Genomic DNA, 19278 nt, shown 5'->3' with positions numbered 1-19278 from the left:
TTCTTCCCGATTGTGGCAGTGACAAAACAGTCCAATGCACTTTATGCTGTCAAACAATTGTTTGCACCGTTGCTTTTGGGACCTGCAGCTGCTTTGAAATGGCTCCAATTGACTTTCCTGGCCATGCTATGAAGCTCATTTCACTGACACGACTTTCTAAGTCACCAAAAACTAATTTGTATTGCTTTATGTATATCTTTGTTTGCACAGATTTGACCACCTTTTCTGTTAGCTCATAATCAAGTCATACAAAACCAAACCTCACAAATGTTTTTGTGACAAAGTACTATCTGTTCCAATCACTCTATCAGAGAAAAAATCAGTTATACATGGAAACTCAAGAGAGCCTGACATTATGTTCTTCACAAGTGAATGTGAACTTTTGCCCACAATTGTATATATCCGTTTTCTTTTCAACAATAGCTTTTTAACCATTTACTTAAAATCATTCTAAACCGCGGTTAATGCCATATCATTACATCTGCCGGTGCTTCCGATTGCAAAATCACAAGTTTGAGCTGGATTTTCAGAGACAAGCCGGGGAGGGATTATTTCAGTTTTAGGAAGGGCGGATGGGGGGGGGGGATACTGTCATCCAGTATTACTATGAGTCGACCATGCCGCAGGGATCAAAAGTGCACCACCAAATATAACCAAATATTGAACTCTTTTCCTCTCTCCGAATGGTAGGATGAGTTCAATCCTCTGTGTGTTATGTAATGCCCCTAGTGATGTGAAAATACTTAATTCGAATGACAAAAAACTTTTGATTCAAATAACAGGCAAAAACAACATGTGTTCGCTCATTTTAAAGAAACGTAGGTTTAGAAAATTCTATTTATATGACACAACTTGAAGACTCTGACATGAACCCGGACCTAATGGCTCTTCGAAGTGAACGACAGGGGTTGGTTCCCCAACAATGAGGAACAGTCTCCCATCGAAAAACGTTTAAAGCAGATGTGATTACTCAATATGCATTTTTTTCAGGGATTTTGTGTTGTTTGACTTTATATTTATTGAGTGTATATATACGGTTAAAATAGTTTTGTATTCTATTTTTTTTCCTACACCTGTGAAAATCCTTATTCATATTTCGTGTCTTTTAGTGTTTCTCTTTTAGATTCTTTGGTATGTATTTTTGTATTTTATAGTTTTTGTTGTGGCACTGTAAAGTCAATATTTTACTTAACATTTTGCTTTGTTTTGAGTATTTCAAGGATTCTCTCTTCCTTGACTTTAAAAGTGCTAAGTATAAAAATGTTCAAAGTTTGAATGAGTTAAAAATTATCTGTAGAGTGAAAAATATGCCCATTATACTATAGTAGTAAAAAACATGTTTAACTATTAATTACTTTGTGCAGAATGTTACATTTTAATTGTTCATATACTGATTAACAAAACAAAAAAATCTGAAGAGCTGAAAGAGCCAACTTTTTTTTTTAAAGTTGAGCCAAAAAAGCCGGTTCTCTAAAAAGAGACAGAATTCCCAATACTATCGTGTTAGCAACTTGGCTTCAGGCCATGGCTCTCCACCAGTGCTGGAGTGACTAATCGGGAAGAACGGGAGATTTCCTGAAGGGCTGGCTCATGTCAAGGTCAGGTTTGGCCTGGTTGGATGAGAAAAATAATTTCAACCAGCACTTGGACTATCTAACTTAACTCGCACATTCATTCTCTAGTCAGCTATTTTCCCACATTCAGCGCAACAGATGAGGTGAGTTTAACTGCCTGGGGGAATTCCCCCCATGCAAATTTAAAGTTGGTCCAGCCCACCACCACTCTGCATTTCTTTAGTGGTAAAATTAACAAAGAGCAGCGCGAATTATATGAGTCAGGTAGGATGGAGGGCAGAAAGGTGTCATTTGGAGTCTAAAAAGACAGGAAAATAAAAATAAAGAAAAAGAGAGAAAAAAAGAAATAATAAAGGGAGAAAAAAGAATTAAAGGCTATAAGAATCAAAACATTTCAAGATTTTTTTTATTCTCCAACTTGTTACCTAGTGTTCTTTTATTGATGTTTACTATTGTTTGTGTACTGTGAGTCAATGCTAAATCTATTCCACCCTTGTCATCCTGGAAGGGGGATTACCACTTGTGAAGCCCCTTCTCAAGGTTTCTTTTTTCCTCACGCTGAGGTTTTGAGTTTTTCCTTGCCTGCATGTTGGTTTAAGATCAGGTAATCGTGTAATTGTAATCCTGTGCAGTCCTTTGAGACAATTTTTATGATTAAGGGCTATATAAATAAATATGACTTGATTTGACTTGACTTTATTTCAAATTACTGATACTGTACATAGGTAAAATATGTTTTCATATATATCAGAATCTTTATATAATTTTCCTTTGATTTAAAATGGTAAAGTGTTTTCTGTTAACCTATCAACCCTTACCTGAATTTCTTCCCAATAAAAATAAATCACTGCTGTTCCATTCATTCAATTTCGTCCTCCATAGCTAAGTGAGATAGCTTTGGGTAGAAAACTCCCAGGCTGAAAAAGGGTCCCACTCCAGCCCTGCTCTAAACCAATTGCTATAGTTATTAATTTCCAAGATTCAAGGTCACTTGACACTTCACTTGACAAATTCAAATTTTTACTGGCCTTTTAAGTAGCATCGCCTGCTAGCTTCTATCGTAAGCCACTTACATCAGCTCTGACCAACTCCAGCTATTGTCTCGTTTCAGTTGCTCCGGGATATCCAGCTGGCTTGTTCTTTTGTTTTTGCTCGCGGGGTTTTACAGCAGCTTTCATGTCCTGTCGCTCGCTAGTTTTGACCTCTTTTCACATAAGAAAGCTACAGCGACCTCTAGTGAATTTTTACACACTGTCACTTTGATATGTATCAACTTCATGAACAGCTTCAAACTGATTCTTGGTACTTGTATCTATTTTTAAAATCTGCAAATGTATTCGGAAAACAAACACTGGTGCTTTAAAGGTTTACTTTGTTATATTTTAGGGAAACTCCGCCTTTAGAGATGTTGTTAAGCCCTGTAAAATATGAATAATACCTAACAGGAAACCCCAGTTTATAGGGGATCAAAAATCATTGATGATTATCTTCTCGGTTCTTGCTGTTTTCAAAGCTTTAAGACATTTTCCAAAGCACTGTCCAGCAGTCGCAAGGTGACTAGAAAGGAAGATGGATATGCAAAGTGACGGAAGGACAGCACTCTCAGACGACGTCATCTACTGTTACGAAAATAGCTTTGCACTCCCTCCATGTGTTCTGGAGAGGACTCTGCAGAGTCCTGCAACAACTGGTCCCTGGTGACACTCAAATCCTTCATAAAGACTCGCTGGGCTGGCTTGCATCTTGAAGCCACTGTGTTTACCTGCCAAGTTCCTCGACTGTCCTGATGGTGTCTCACCCCCAAAATAGGATAGTCTTTCTTTTCTTCTTTTTTTTAATAGAATAAAAGAGTCATGCATTGAAGTCAACATTTGGGGATGAAAATGTGTATCCTTTGGCCATAAAACTCACATCAACAAAAAAAATTACAAACAAAATAAAAGTTAATTTTTCAAGTCCCTTGACGTTGCTTATATATACGGTTTCAGAAGCATTGTCACTGAGTGCCAAAACCTAAACAACTATTATAAAGGGTCTGGCGCAGGTCACCAGTAAGTATCAAGCCCCTGGGAATGTCTTCAGTTTGACAAGTCACCATTAGATGTCAGGACAGGGTTCCTGTAAATCCCTGAAAAGTCATAAAAAGCATTGAAATGCGATTTGACTGCCCGAAGAACGTGGAAGAAAATGGACACATACACTTTTGAGAAAGTATATTTTTGGATGAGACCTCTCATTTTGACCATCTTTCTAGTGTGCAAAATAAAAAATAAGCCGCTGTGACGTACAAAAAAAACCTTCTCCCCTCAAGTGAAATCCAGCTTCAGACGGCTCGCCTCCCTTAAGATGCTACATCATCACGTCGTCATTTCTGAAGCTTTTTTTTTAGTTTCATGTTTTCTTTTAGCCGAAACTGAAAATACTCTTCAGGTCATTTTCTGCTGAAAATGGAGTCCATTTCGAGAATGAAATAACTGACCTCTCTTCTTCTCCCCAGGGCCCTCTCCATGGATATAGACACAGATTATGAGCGGCCCAATGTTGAAACCATTAAGTGCGTGGTGGTCGGGGACAACGCAGTGGGTAAGACCAGGCTAATATGTGCCCGGGCTTGCAACGCCACCCTCACACAGTATCAGCTGCTAGCCACCCACGTGCCAACCGTTTGGGCCATCGACCAGTATCGTGTATGCCAAGAGGTGGGCACAAAGAAACAAATTAAATTTGCCATGAATTTAGGGAGATGACAGAATAATGTTTTTTGGTTGTTTGTGACAGGTGTTGGAGAGATCGCGTGATGTTGTGGATGAGGTCAGCGTGTCTTTGAGGCTTTGGGACACATTCGGGGACCATCACAAGGATAGACGGTTCGCTTATGGAAGGTAAGACTATAAACATACTGTATATACAGTAATCTTTTTCTGTAATGCAGTTTTGAATACTTCGTGGATTTTGATTGTGTATTGTATTCTAAATTCTGATTGGCTGAACAGTACACCTGACACCACCCTCTCTTAATGCTTGTCTGGCGGCATGTCACTGTCATTACGGTCTGAGTTGTACACATATGTAAAACAGCTTGGCTAACCTACATTATGTATGCGCAAATCGCTTTCTTTTTCTGGACCGACAAAAACACCAAAAGGCAGAGGAAGATGTTTTCGATCTCCAACAAACTTGGACTGCTCGGCCCGCTCAACTTGGTCTGGAGCCACATGTGGGTCTTTGGCATTCCTTAGTGTCCATGGTGTTTCATGATGCAAAACTATGCTTTATGTAAAAGTCAAACAGGACTCATTCTTAGTGTTTTCAATGACATAGAAAGATACAGTATGTGTGTTTTTCTTCTGCCAAGACATAACTCCACTTTCTCCCCACGTGTAACCCTAACCACCACCGTTTTTTAGCTGAACTGACCTGGGGCTGTTACATGGTTTCTACGGCAGACGTGATTGGATCATGGCTTGATCCGCTTACTCGGCATGCCTGGATCAAAGCTGCTTTATTGGCATGAAATGCGAAAAGTAATTAAGCCAAACCTGCCCAGAGAATGTCAAATCACTGAGAGCAATCTTCATTTGCTACATAATGAGGTTATTTTTTCTTTTTTTTTTCTTCTTTTTTTTATTGTCTTGCTATGGCAAACAGATCCAAATATGGTGTTCCAATATCTTCCAAGTTTTTTTTGCACATTGCTCCCACTTAATCATGAACTGGCCAAATACGGTTCTCAGCCCTCAAGGCTTAGGAAAGTAAAAATATGCCGTAATTTCTCGCTAATCCCAGCGTATTAGTTCTATTTTTGTAGCAAATCCTTCTAAATTCACATTCTTGAGAAAGAAAGTAATAGAAGATTACATCATCATCTAGTTATACTGGATAGAAAAGTCAACGCACCCTTGTTAAGAATGAGGCTTAATCAATTTAAAACATAGATTCTTATAGATTATAACGTAATTATATTAAATATTTAAATTTTGGATTAGATTAATATTCTCCAGATATATCTGATAAATATTCATCTAGTCTATTACCCAGGGGTGTCAAAACTCTCACAGGGTCAGGACCAGTACATTGGAGAGAAAGAAAAAAGAGAGAAGAAGTAAAAGAGAGAGCAGGAGAACAAGTGAGATAAAGAGAAAGAACGGAAGAGAAAATGAAAAATGAATTGAGAAAAAGTGAGAGAGAATGGGAGAAAGAGGAAGAAATAGAGAGTGGAAAAGAGAGAGAAAGGGAGAATGGAAAATGTGCTTAAGTAACTGGAAGGGAGACAAATTTTATGTGGGATATTTGTTAGTATGTGTGTGTGTGTGTGTGTGTATCTACTGTACATATATATATATATATATATATATATATATATATATATATATACATACACATAATAAAATGCACTAAATACTGTTTTCTGGAGATCAGGTTGGTGAATTTATTTAATTTAGTCTTAAAACATGTGGTGTGGTTATCGCTGAAAATAAATAAATGCATAAATAATTTTATTTATTTTAGCTCTTCGAGTCAAAAAGGTCCCTGACCCCTGGGTTGGAATGTGATCACATTTTTTAAAATCGGATACATCTCTTTGAAAATTTCTTCCATTTGGATTATGTATTTTTTTAGACACAAGGTTTTTATACTCTTTATATCAATGTCCATTCTCGTCGCATCTCCCTAACACTTTTGGTGTAGCCAAGCAACAGCCGTGCGCGTTTGTGCATCTATTTGTGGCGCCAAATACCTCGCCGCTGTTATTCCATTGGTTTTTAGTGTGTGCTTTCTCAGTCCTATGTCCCCATTTCAGTGTTTTTTCACATCTTACAGTGCCTAGCGAATGTAGTGACCCCCATGAACTTTTTGTCATTTTGCGACATTTCAGTCTTCAAACTTAAAGCTACAAAACTGCAAATATTCTATAAGAATAAACAACATGTGAGACATAATCGTGAAGTGTAAACAAATTAGTTCTATTATATTTACAACGATTAAACTGAAAATATTGGTCTCTGTTCTCTCAGCTCGGCCATCTGACTTCAGAAGTTTCCTAATTTTTTGGGGTTTGAACAATTTTATTGACACTATTAACAGCAAACAAACAGATCCAGAGTCAACTCAAATGACTAACAATGACAAAAAGAGCGCATTACGTCTGTTTAAATGTACCTGCTTTGTGATGGGTTCAGAGGTCTGTGAAAGCAGACACTGGAGGAGAGACAGCGTTATGAAGACCAAAGAAAACACCAGGGAGATAAAGTTATGGAAAAGTTCATAGCAGGAATGGGATACAAAAATATTTCACAACATTTACACATCTCCCAGAACACACTGCGGAAATAATATAAAAATGGAGAGCGCATAAAACCATTGCGAAACCTACTAAGACCTTGCCGTAAACTTTCGGCCCAAACACTGACAAAACTTATCAAAGATGCAACCAAGAGGTCCACGATTACATTGGCAGACCTACAGGCATACACAGCTGAGGTGAGACAATCTGCATAAAAGAACTACTCAAATTCAGCACTAATCTTCCATTGATAGAAGAATGGAAAGAATAAAGCTCTTTCAGGAAAAATAACAATAAAGGTATATGCAAGAAGCTACGAATAACATATCAGATGAGACAAATATTGAACTTTATGGGCTGAATGCAAGGCAAGTTTGATGTATGAGTAACACTCAACCATGAACCCTGAAAACACCATCCCTACTGTCAAACAAGTTTGTGGCAGCATCATGTGCTGGGTTGCTTTTCTTTAGCAGGGAATGGGAAGATCGATGGATGGAGCCATATACAGGGCAATTTGGGCTGACAAGTTTTTGGAGTCTGTAAGAGATCCAAGAATGGGGCACAGGTTCACCTTCAATAAAGACAGGGACCCTCAACCTAAAGCAACTTCTACAATGCAATGGTTTAAAACTAACGATACAAAGGTTTAGAATAGTCAAGTCCAAAGTCCAGATCTCAAAGCTATAAAGCATTTGTGGAAAGATCTGCAAAATACTGTGCACAAACAATCACCATCAAACCTGAAGGAACTTGAGCTGTTTTGCGAAGAAGAATGAGCAAATATTTGTTTTAAGATGTGCGAAACCTATAAAGACAAAATTAAAAAAAAACTCGTGGCTGTGATCACAGCAAAAGGAGGTTGTACAAAACATATCTTAAGGATAACAATATTTTAGCAATGCCTACTTTTCAAATTTTATTTGTTACTATAATATAAAATGTTAAATAAACTTTGTTTCCTTTTCACGATTTATGCCTCTCATGTTGTTGATTTTTCGAGAATATTTTGAGTCTTTTATTTTTATCTAAAGCCTGAAATATGACCATTTGTCAAAATATTTTGCATGGCACTGTATTTTTTTGCGCCGAATACCTCATATCTGTTATGTCATTGTTTTTTATCGTGTGTTTACTCAGTTGTACATCCCCGTCAAGAGTGTTTTTCCACACCTTACCTAACATGGAGGATGCTTTGTCAGCCTACGGTCAGCTGATAAAAACGCAGTGCCAGCTCAGCTGTTTTGCGCCAGCTTGATGTCTGCAACGGCTTTTCCTTTTTCTTTCGTCCCGTCTTCTTTTGGTCATTTCACTTGTTCACCGTGACCTAATTGAGTTCATCATCTCCTGTTCTTTGTTGATACCAAAACTCAAAACATCAAACTTTGTCACATGCCTTGTTAGGAGTGGAAAATTCTTGCGCATGTTGAAGATTCTCTTCCATCCATCCCTTATCTGCACCGCTTATCCTCAGCAGGGTCGCGGGGGTGCTGGAGCTCATCCCAGCTATCATCGGGCAGTGGCCAGGGGACACCCTGAACTAGTGGCCAGCTTTATAGTGTAGGATGAAAATAGTGAAAGTAAAATAGGACTGTCCAAGTGCCAAACCAACCTCCCCTAAAAATGAAAAAAGAAGAGTTCATCCAGTGCATCTAAGAGAGACACATACCTGGACACACGACAGAAGCAGCTTGACTGAGGCTGCAATGATGATTTCGGCAAGAAGACACTTTTTGTATATTTTTTTGTATTTTTTTATATTATTTAAATTTTCTAATGTTTTTATTTAGTTATATTTCTATATTCAAACTTTTAATATTTATTATTTTTGTAGTTTTTTTTCATGTATAATTATATTTTATTGCTTAGTCATATATTCATATTTACTTTGTAGAGTATTTGTTTATTTTTTTCATTTATTCATTTTGGTTTGCTTATTTGTAAATGTTTTGTTGATATACTTGATATCTTTAATATTTATTTTATTTATAACTTAAAGTTTAAATACGTATTTATACATCATTTTTTTGAAATTTGATTTCAATATTTATATATTGTTCTATTTTGATATTTGAAATCTTTGAATCTGTTGACATTTGTTAAATTTACAATTTTTTGCATTTTATATATATTTGATTCATAGATTTATATTTGCTAATTTGTGCATTTAGATTTTTTTTTAAGTATATTGATATTTATATATCAACGTTTACTTTTCATAAACATTCTAGGAATGTAAAAAGTGTATTATTTTTTTTACCGTACAGTCACAACACAGTGTTTTTTTTGTGTGCGCACGAGCATGCACGTCGTTTCTTACATAAGCGCCGAGTGGTGACCTTTTGCTGTGTGGACGCAATGCACATAAACACATGCAATGCTGATAGGCACGTTGATGTCACGTAATCCCTGCCGGTCAATGATTAGCCCAAACACATTCTCTCAATCCATTTGCGTTATTCCTGAAAAGCGAGCAACTCCATCGTCCCAAATCGTTTACAAGCAGGCTTGGGGAATAACATACGAAATTAGCCAACAAAAAACGTAATTGTATTTCGTTAGTTACAGAAAAAAATATTTAATCAAATTGCAGGTACATTAGGTTAAAATAAGAAGTACTTTGCAGTATTACAATCTTATTTAGAACTATATCTACTGTACATATGCATAATGCGCCAATAGATTAATTGTGTCTGTCATTATTTTAATCACTGATACTGGAAAGTCCAAGAGAGTTGTGCAGCTTTTACAGTCGGCCAACTTATACCCTGTGTTACAGGTAAAAGCAGGCACATATAGTAAAATGGTTTATTATTTTTCTCTTTATAATTGGTAGTTATTGGTGTTCAAAATCACTATATGATCACTGTATAAGTTATACAGACGCTGCCTTACTTCTTAAGTTGAATTTGTTCGTAAGTTGCTTCAGTGCTATATTTTGTATGTTTAAGGTTTCTATAAGTATGTTTAAGGCTTGTATAAGTAACCTGTATTATTTTGTACTGAAAAATAAACTTTTCATAAAAAATATGCCCTATAAAGATAAATAAAGTTGAGTTTAACTTACTTTTAAAAGATGAGCTACAAGAGTTGGGCGACCTCCCCCTCGGTGTTAAAAAGTGGCAGAAAAAAAGCGATCCAACCATTTTCCCAACAGCATCAAACTTCCATATTCCGCTTTCATTTCAAATTAAACTGCCCGCCTCTTCTTAACACTTCATACCAAATATATTGTAAGGATGCACGAGATATTAAACAATAAAAATGTCAATGTTCTTAGTGCGCTGGAGATACAGTATGATGTAGTGTTTGTAATGTTTACACCCAAACTCGGAAGAAGAAGCCAGATTTCTTCTTTGGGGTGGATGCTGGGTGACCACTCACAGCGCCACACACCGGTAGTGGCGGAAAGAAGCTCTGTCCTGGTATTTTTCGACATCATAATTTTTTTTCCGCATCTACCGTTTGTCGTAAGTCGATTGGTCGTAAGTAGGGGAGCGTCGGTATTATCAGCAAATACCGGTCAGGGAATCATTCAATACACTACAGACACTTTATTACACGACAGACACTTTAAACTGGACCATACTTGGACTATTCTTGCTCTACAGTCACTTTCAACTGGACTACACTTGACCACTCATGCACACGTGAGTGAATTTTTTTTAATCTTTGTTGCCTTAACTCATCTTGAGTTAAGCTTTATTTTTATCTTTTAATATTCGTAATATTATTTTATGTATACATGGATATAGTTTCCTAGTTTCTATTTTTATGCTGGCAACTGTGTGGACAGCAAAGTAGGAATTTCATTGTGCAGGGAAACATAGTTCTTTACTGTGCATATGACAATAAACACTTTGAATTTGAATCTTTGTGCTAACCACCTAGCCGCCGTGTATTTTATTTAATGGTTGTAAATATATGGTAGGAAAGGAAAATAATATCATTCCTTTTGTCATCCTTTTTATTTTATGTTTCATTTTTTGTGTTGTATAATACTTTGATTATTTTATATTTTATTTTCAATTTATTTTATGTTAATGCAACATCCATTGCAGCCTGGTCATCCTGGAAAGGGATTACATTATGTGTGGTCTCTTCTCAAGGTTTCTTCATTTTCCTCATGCTGAGGTTTTTGAGTTTTTCCTTGCCCTCATTTAGGTTTTAGATCAGGGAATGGTGTAATAATAGTCTGTAGTTTGCAATAGTTTGTGGTCTGTGCAGTCCTTTCAGAGTCCTTGTGTTGAAGGGCTATACAAATAAACATGACTTCACTTGAGAAATTGAGGAGAAATTCAGAATTGTACTCCGCTCTTGAGACTGTGACACTAAAACTGTATTCAGTTGTAGTTTGTAGCTGAATATGAACATCCTTCAATGACTGTTCAACCGACACGATGGGTGTACATAACGTAATTGAAGAATCAGTACTCAACAACTATAGGACACTATAATTGATGATTTTCCTTTATGAAGAAGCGCACTATCATAGTAACGCGCGGAGTACTAATGACAGTCGAATTTAAAAAATCCTTTTAATGCGATACAGTGCTCCATAACAAGAAAAGTGATTGCGTTCCAGGAACACATTCCTTTGTAATGCGTGATTCCCAACACTGTTTACACATATTTATAAATGATCCATCTGTTTGGTGGTGTAAAAATAGGTCATAAAGACCTCCGTCTTATCTGTGACCCGATTTGACTTGGAGCAGACTGTTTATTTTCCTTTTTCGCTCTGCAGGTCGGACGTGGTGGTGCTGTGCTTTTCCCTGGCAAATCCCAATTCCCTACGCCACGTGCGCACCATGTGGTTTCCGGAGATCAAGCATTTCTGCCCGCGGACGCCCATCATCCTGGTGGGCTGCCAGCTGGACCTCCGCTACGCTGACCTGGACGCGGTTAATCGTGCCCGCCGACCCCTCGCCAAGTGAGATTTTCTCCAACTTCCGTCACTAATGGATGGATTTTCATCCCAATTTAACTTTTCGGGAGTTTTGAAGGGAGTAATCCTGTGATCATTCATGTTACGTCACTTCTGATGCTTTTCAGACCCATATCTTGTACACAGGGTTGGTACAAAGCTTGAAATCCTCGATTGCCTAAATTTTATTGTTGCGTTTTGAATTATTGAAAAATGCTTTAATTTCGGGTGAAGTGCTTGTAAATGCTCGCAATTTTTGCTGTCTTTTTCAACAAGTCTGGTTGAACATGAAGCCAACACTGTTCTCTCGTGACTTCGCTTAGTCATTCTATTTCTCCTTCTATTGTGATTAACTGTAGCTCGCATTAGTTTGAATGACATTGTCCTATGAAGCGCCGTCCCCCCCTATGGGACAGATGCTTGGTACACCCAAATAATGAATGAATGAATAACAGAAAATAAAACTTTGTTTGTTTCATATTTTTCACATTTATATGTATTTAATTAAAATGTATATTTATTATGTTCTTTTATTCAACTATTTAATATTTACAATTATATTATTGTTATATTTAGACATTTTATACATTCTTAATTTATGTTTTTACATTTTTCCCTCATTTAATTAAATTTTTGTTACTTATATTTTCACATCTATAATTTTATTTATTTTTTACATACATTTTAGATTTGTTTCTTTATATTCTGTTTTAATTTATATTTGATATTTAAACATTTCATATTTAGCTATTTATTATTTGTTGTATTTATGTTTGTAAATCACAATATATTGATTTGTATTTTTATATTTATTTTTTCTGTTTTCTTTCCATGACCATTTATTAATATTTTTACTCTTTTTATTTTTTTTTGTATTGATTTACTATCCGGCTATACATTTTTACATTTGATATTTCAGTTTACTTTCCAGGGATATTTTAATTATATTTTTTTTATGTATTTTTCCAAATTTTTATTCATTTATATTTGTATCCATTCATATATTCATTTGTTCATTTGAATATTATTTATGTTCCAAAGATGTTGAATTCTTTTTTTTATTTTATTTTTTTCTATTTATTTACTATTTATTTATATTTATTGTTGTATGTTTATTTTTTATTTTTACTTTCCAGGGTTATTTTTTTTCTTATTATTTTTTTTCAGGTTTTCTAGTAACGTATCCATTCATATTGTAACTACATATTCATTTATTTTCATATTAACGTATTATTTCAATTGTTTTTTTTGTATCTTCTATTTATTTATAATTAATTTTTATATTTGTTAATTCTCTTTATCTTTACTGAAATCATTTTTACTCTAACCCGTTGCATACACTGTTGTGCGATTTTGATCAGTAATGCTTATTGACTCATCAATCATTGCACTGATAAATAAACCGAGAGTGTAAAACAAACGGTTATGCACAAATTAACATGGTAGCTGGATTTAACTATTATCTCGATTCCTCAAAATGACACACCTTATAGCTGGCGTGGCTTATGCATAAAACATATGAGACAAAAGACTTCTTTTAAGGGAGCGCCTTATAATCAGGTCCGCCTTTATGGTGCAGAAAATACGATAATATATTATTTATGTTTAATTCCCAGACCGATCAAACCGACTGATATCCTCCCCCCAGAAAGAGGCCACGAGGTAGCAAAGGAACTGGGGATACCGTACTACGAGACGAGCATTGTAGCCCAGTTTGGCGTCAAGGATGTTTTCGACAACGCCATCAGAGCCGCCCTCATCTCGCGCCGACACCTTCAGTTCTGGAAATCGCACCTAAAGAAAGTCCAAAGACCGCTTTTACAGGCTCCTTTCCTCCCCCCTCGCCCACCTCGCCCTATCGTGGGCATCCCGGATCCCCCACCTTCTGACGGCGAGGGCCCGGACTCTCTATTTTGCCACCCTCTCTGCGCCGACGTGGTTTTCCTCCTGCGGGGCGGCTCCACACGGGTTTTCGCGCACAAAGTTTACCTAGCTACTTCCTGTTCCAAATTCTATGATCTCTTCACCCTGGAACTCGGCTCCGAGACTGAAGGCGGCAGGGAAAGCTCGGAAAGCGGTGAGGAGGACGAGATGAGCAGAAGAGGAGCGAAGGAGCAAGCTGGGCGCACTAAAAGTCTGGATATTGATAAAGACGCAGTGGATGGAGGTGGACGGGGTTTGAATCGGGCCCCCCTGCTGCAGAGGGGTTCGTTGCGGACGTCTCAAAGTGATAACGCGCTCCCCTCCAGAGCCCAGTGCTCCCTTGGGACCCCCGTGAGTTGTCGGGCGCTTTCGGGATGGGGTAGGGGATTCTTGAGCGTCTGTCTGGAACACGTGGATGACCCCATGACGGGGCGACCAAGGCTGATGACAGTTGTTGTCATGGATGCGCTCATACAAGAGGAACCCTTCAAGGTGAGGGATTTTAAATTTGATTTATTTGTGATGCTATCAATTTACTGCCATTGCCTGACTTCTTGTGGCCATTTTTCAAATAGGCAAAAAAGAAGAGGGTACAAGAGGTCTCAGTACTTTGTATTAAAATTAGAGAGACTAAATCAATATTACAGTTAGGGCTGCAACAACGAATTGATAAAATTGTTTACTGAAAGCGCTGGCAACTGATTTAATTATCAATTCATTGTGTCGCGTGATTTAAGAGCCACTAAGCACATTAAATCAATGCTAAAAAGTCCATTATATTTTGTTAAGTTGGGGGTTTTATTACCACCGTGGTCCAGCAGAGGACACCTGAGACAGTTTTCATAAAATATCTTTTTTTAGTAAGAATATTTTTTATTGAACATTAGATTTTTATAAACAAAATCTGAATTAAGTCAAACACTAAAAAGTGAACAATTTTCCAGGGAACAGAACATGATGCAGAAATAGAGAGAAAACTAATAATAACGTAAATAAATATTAAAATAAATAAAGGAAAAAAATAGAGATATATTTAACTCAACACAAGGGGCAGATTTTTAAACATATTGAACATAATTTGCCTCTTGGGAATGTTTATTATATTCAAAGATTAAAAACGAAACAAATTTACTGATAACATTTTGGAAAGTAAGTTTATGTTTTTTATATTTTTTGGGGGGTAATTTTTTTTTCTAAGCATTAAATTAACTTTCTTGCGATTATGTCATTTTTGTTTTTGCATGATAAGTCAAAATATATTATTGGTTTTGGATAAGGTGGTAGGAAAAGAAACTTTTAAATATTCGCAGATGTATAACATACATTTGTATGTTCTTTTGTTAATTATCAAGTTTTTTGACAAACACTTGGCATTTTTGAAAATATTTTTTCTTATATTCCTATTGGAGCCGTTGACGACTATTTGCTGGCATGACATATTCATAGACGTGTTCAGAACACTAGAGGCCAAAACATTTCCCCATACAAATTAAGTAATCATTAAATAGAATAAGACACCGTGCTGCTAATGATAATCTGAATGAACTTACATCATGAGTCAATTCAAGCTCTTGTATAGCCCTAAATAACAAAATGTCTCGAAGAACCGGACTAGCCACCATCTCCTGGTCTTAAACCGCGTCAACATACAACAAAATACAATAAAATATAATTCTAGTCATTGATAACAACCTAGTAAATAATGTTTTAAATGAGATCAGACATGGCACTCATAATAGGAAAGGATAAACAAGATAGACCTCTAATAAAAAAGTAAGACAAACAAATGTAAGGATAAATATGCCCATTGTTAAAAACGGGGGTCTCAAACACAATTTAGTCTGGGGCCGCTGAAGCAAGAATCCGGGTGAGGTTGGGCCAAATGGGGTTTTTCACAAAATCAGCGCTAATGAAAACATTCTGCTGTTCTTAAAGGGACAGTGTTTTATTTTCTCTAATTTGTAGTGCAACCAAATATGAGTCCAAGGAAGACTATTAAGTCATTTTCTAGCTTTAAAATTGAGTTTGTTGTTGAAAAGAGATGACATAAAACAATATCATCTTACTTAATGTGTAAAAAAAAAAAAAAAAAAAAAAAAAAACTTTTTCCAGGTTCTCAGTTTTTTTCCCCTATTGACTGACCTTAACTTTTGTCCCAGGCGGTGCTGCAGTACCTGTATACGGGCAACCTCGACGAAGGTGGAGGAGACCTAATGCAGGTGGCCACCATCGCCGAGCTCCTGGAGGTTTTTGACCTTCGGATGATGGTGGCCAACGTGCTCAACAGGGAGAGCTTCATGAATCAGGAGATCACCAAAGCTTTCCACGTCCGCAGAGCCAACCGCATCAAAGAGTGTCTTAATAAAGGAACCTTTGCTGGTAATCAAATCTTCAGCCCTCAGTCGCATCGGTGCCATGGCGCTAACTCAGCATTGCTGATGTTTTCCATAGAAAGGTTGTGAGTGAAGATGTAAACATGAAGTCCTGCATTCAGGCTTGACAAATGTACATTAAGTGTACATTTGGAGTCATATTTATTAGAGATGCACAATAACTATTGGATGGATTATATTTCATTTTCATTTCATTAAAAAATAGTATTATGTATCACAGACGCTGCCCAATTTTTGAACGAGATCGTAAGTTGAATTTGTTCGTAAGTTGCTTCAGTGCAATATTTTGTATGTTTAAGGTTTAGTACATTTAAGTACATTTAAGGCTTGTATACATAACCTGTATTGTTTTGTTCTAAAAAATAAAAAAAACATAAAATATTATGCTCTAAAAAGATAGATAAAGTTGAGTTAACTTACTTTTGGAAGATGGGATTTAAGAGGTCCTCCTCTGTGGTAAAAAGTGTCTGAAAAAAAGCGTTCCGACCATTTTCTCAACTGCATCAAGCTTTCTTATTCCACTTTAATTTCAAAAGAAACGGCTACCCCTTTTTTACACTTTACACCAACCATAATGAATGGATGCATAAGATATTAAACAATAAAAGTTCTTCGTGCGCTAGAGATACAGTACACCTAGGACTCTGTTTACACACGAACTAAGGAGTAGAAGCTGTTATTTTTCTTCTGGGTGGATGCTGGGTGACCTCTCACAGCACTACCACACGCAGGTTGAGGCAGAAAAAAGCAATACGGTAATGTTCGAATATACTGTTTAAGTAAGTGGTTGTAAGTAGGGGAGCGTCTGTATGTAAAAACATTAAATTATCGTCATTAGTTTGATAACAAAAAAAAAATCCATTAATAATTTGGTCACTTGGAGCAATGCAAAACACATAGTATTTTAATTTAGAAATATAAAACAGTAAAAAAGACACAAATAACAAAAATATAGCTTTGTGTGTGTTTACATTAAAAAAAAATACATTTGAGGAAAATGTTGCTTATAATAACTATATTTTATATATGATAAAGGATTTTATCTTAAGGAAATGTATCCTTGAAATAAAACATGTGAAAAAATGTATCTCGATTATTTTTTAAACTTTTACATTTTAAACGTTCCATTAATCAAAAAAGACCAACAATTGGGAGAGGTATCTACATGTCTTTATTTTTTAATATTATTATTATTTTCTCTAATGTCTGTTTTCCGAGCGAATGTTTTTTTTGCCTATTTCTAGTATTTTTTTCTAATATTGGTACAGAACTTAAAAGGAAACTACCATTCATTCAGGAAACAAGATGACATTTTTCAAAGAGCCACTGCAAAAACTGTTACCCAATTGGCAGAAAATTGTGCTCATTTTGAGTATCATGTCCCCTAAGTTACTATGGTATTTTGGAAAATGATTGCTTTAAACCAGGGGTCTGCAACCTAGTGCCCCTGGATGGCCAAGGTCCCCTGCCGACCTGTTCTGAAAATAACTCACCAGTGATGGGTCATTGTGGTTATCAAAATATATTTTTTTAGTGGTTAACTGAGTCTATTTAACCCTACTTCCGATATTTAACTTTGTAATAACATAGTAACAACATAGTAATAGCACGATAAGTTGTTATTTTAGAAATGCATGTTCCTATTAATAACAAACAGTAGCTCCAGCTAGAAATTGTTGGAAAAGGTGCTTTAAACGTTTGCATATTTAGATATTTTGTTACTTGACTGTATTTATGATTGCTCTTGTCTAAAGAAACATAATACTTAAAATTTGAAAATTTGCTGACAAAGATAAATGATTTTGCTCATTTTCAATATTTCTTTTTGATCTTATTCATAATTATTTTTATTAAAACATCTGTCCTATCCAATTGTTATTTTAATTATGTTGTTCTTGTTTTATTCGCAAAATAAGTTTGAATTGCCATGTGAGAATTATTTGTAAAATTCCAAACTAATTGGGTAGGTATAACTAAAATGTATCAATATAAAAAAATAAGTAAGTATGCAACAGAATGTTATATTGTAAAGTTATCAATATAAAAAAGAAGTTATTGTGCATCCCTAATATTCAGCCTTCTGCAAAAGAATATGCATTGCGTTTTTGATGGTTCCCTTTGTAATGTGCAAGCCATCAAGTGACTCGATGATGGATTAACTGACTGACTGACGCTTGAATGTGCTCAAATGCGTCGTCTCAGTTCTCCCTTGTGGCGTCTTTGTCTTTGTTTGTGTAGCGTCGTCTGTCCCTGGAAGCTAGCTGTTGTGTTTGCATGCTATCACAGCCAATGTCACGCATCTGCTGCGGCTTGGTGCAGCCTGTTTCACACCCGTTCCTTCCTGTTCATTCCCAGTCATTGACATAACCAGATTTCCTCATTAGTAGTTGGAGTATTCCCTCGCAGCTTGACTTTTGCGCCTTTGTTGCATCGCTGTTTGGATGAATATGTTCAGTTTTACCTTGGTTATCACGGTAAATGGGAGGAAGACCCTCAGCAAACTGGGAAAATCTGCAAAGTATCAAAGCCCCTTTGTAAAAGCCTTTACCTCAGGATAATATCCATATATACTGAACGTATGCAACTCTAACAAAACAGCAACTGTAGATTATCAAAAAAATCCGCAGAATTGCAGTTGAATGAATGGTCTTTATAGTCATTATGCAAAAGTACAACAACATAAGAGGAATTCTCCTTTCAGTGTAAGAGAGCGATTTAGAGAGCTTCTGGTTAGTTGCACGCTAGCATCTGGTATCCTTCAGCTGAGCCAGGTCTTCGTGATGAGTAAAAGCCAACCGTGGTGGTTGGCCTCAAGTTGTAGCTCCAGGTTCTCCGTTTCATGGCAAATGGCATTGGTAATATACAGACTCGGCAGGGGTATCTTGGGAGAGTTGTCACCTAGCCTAGTCTCAGTGGGCTGGACCTGCGGCGCGGCTATCACAATTTCTTTGCGTTCTTCTGTCTTTACTCAAAATCAGATTTGATTGAATTTCTTTTCAAGGTAAAGCGCCGCTGAAATACTATCTGTAGCCTTGCTTAGCAATTTGTTTTTGGTGGACACATTGATTTGTCGCCTGCTCATTTTGACTTAAAGCGTACACCAGCCCATCACAGTCACACTCACAGATAGTCACACCTATCCAACACACACACGCAATGTGCACACGTGATAACATT

General features: G+C 36.5%; 1 protein-coding gene across 2 annotated transcripts in view; it reads left to right on the top strand.

The window, feature by feature from the left end:
* rhobtb4 (Rho related BTB domain containing 4) overlaps positions 1–19278 on the top strand; it is an 85821-nt gene that overhangs the window by 50534 nt on the left and 16009 nt on the right. For both annotated transcript variants that reach the window (XM_088336378.1, XM_088336377.1), the window contains 5 exons: positions 4072–4273; positions 4353–4456; positions 11606–11791; positions 13402–14200; positions 15868–16087. In XM_088336378.1, coding sequence (XP_088192504.1) covers positions 4082–4273; positions 4353–4456; positions 11606–11791; positions 13402–14200; positions 15868–16087 — 1501 coding nt within the window. In that variant the 5' untranslated portion in view covers positions 4072–4081. The remainder of the gene's footprint in view (positions 1–4071; positions 4274–4352; positions 4457–11605; positions 11792–13401; positions 14201–15867; positions 16088–19278) is intronic.

The sequence above is a fragment of the Urocampus carinirostris genome, chromosome 5 (genome assembly GCF_059441175.1).
Source record: "Urocampus carinirostris isolate Australia breed hairy pipefish chromosome 5, RoL_Ucar_1.0, whole genome shotgun sequence".
In the NCBI taxonomy this organism is placed as follows: Eukaryota; Metazoa; Chordata; class Actinopteri; order Syngnathiformes; family Syngnathidae; genus Urocampus; species Urocampus carinirostris.
This window is presented reverse-complemented; position numbering and strand designations above follow the sequence as displayed.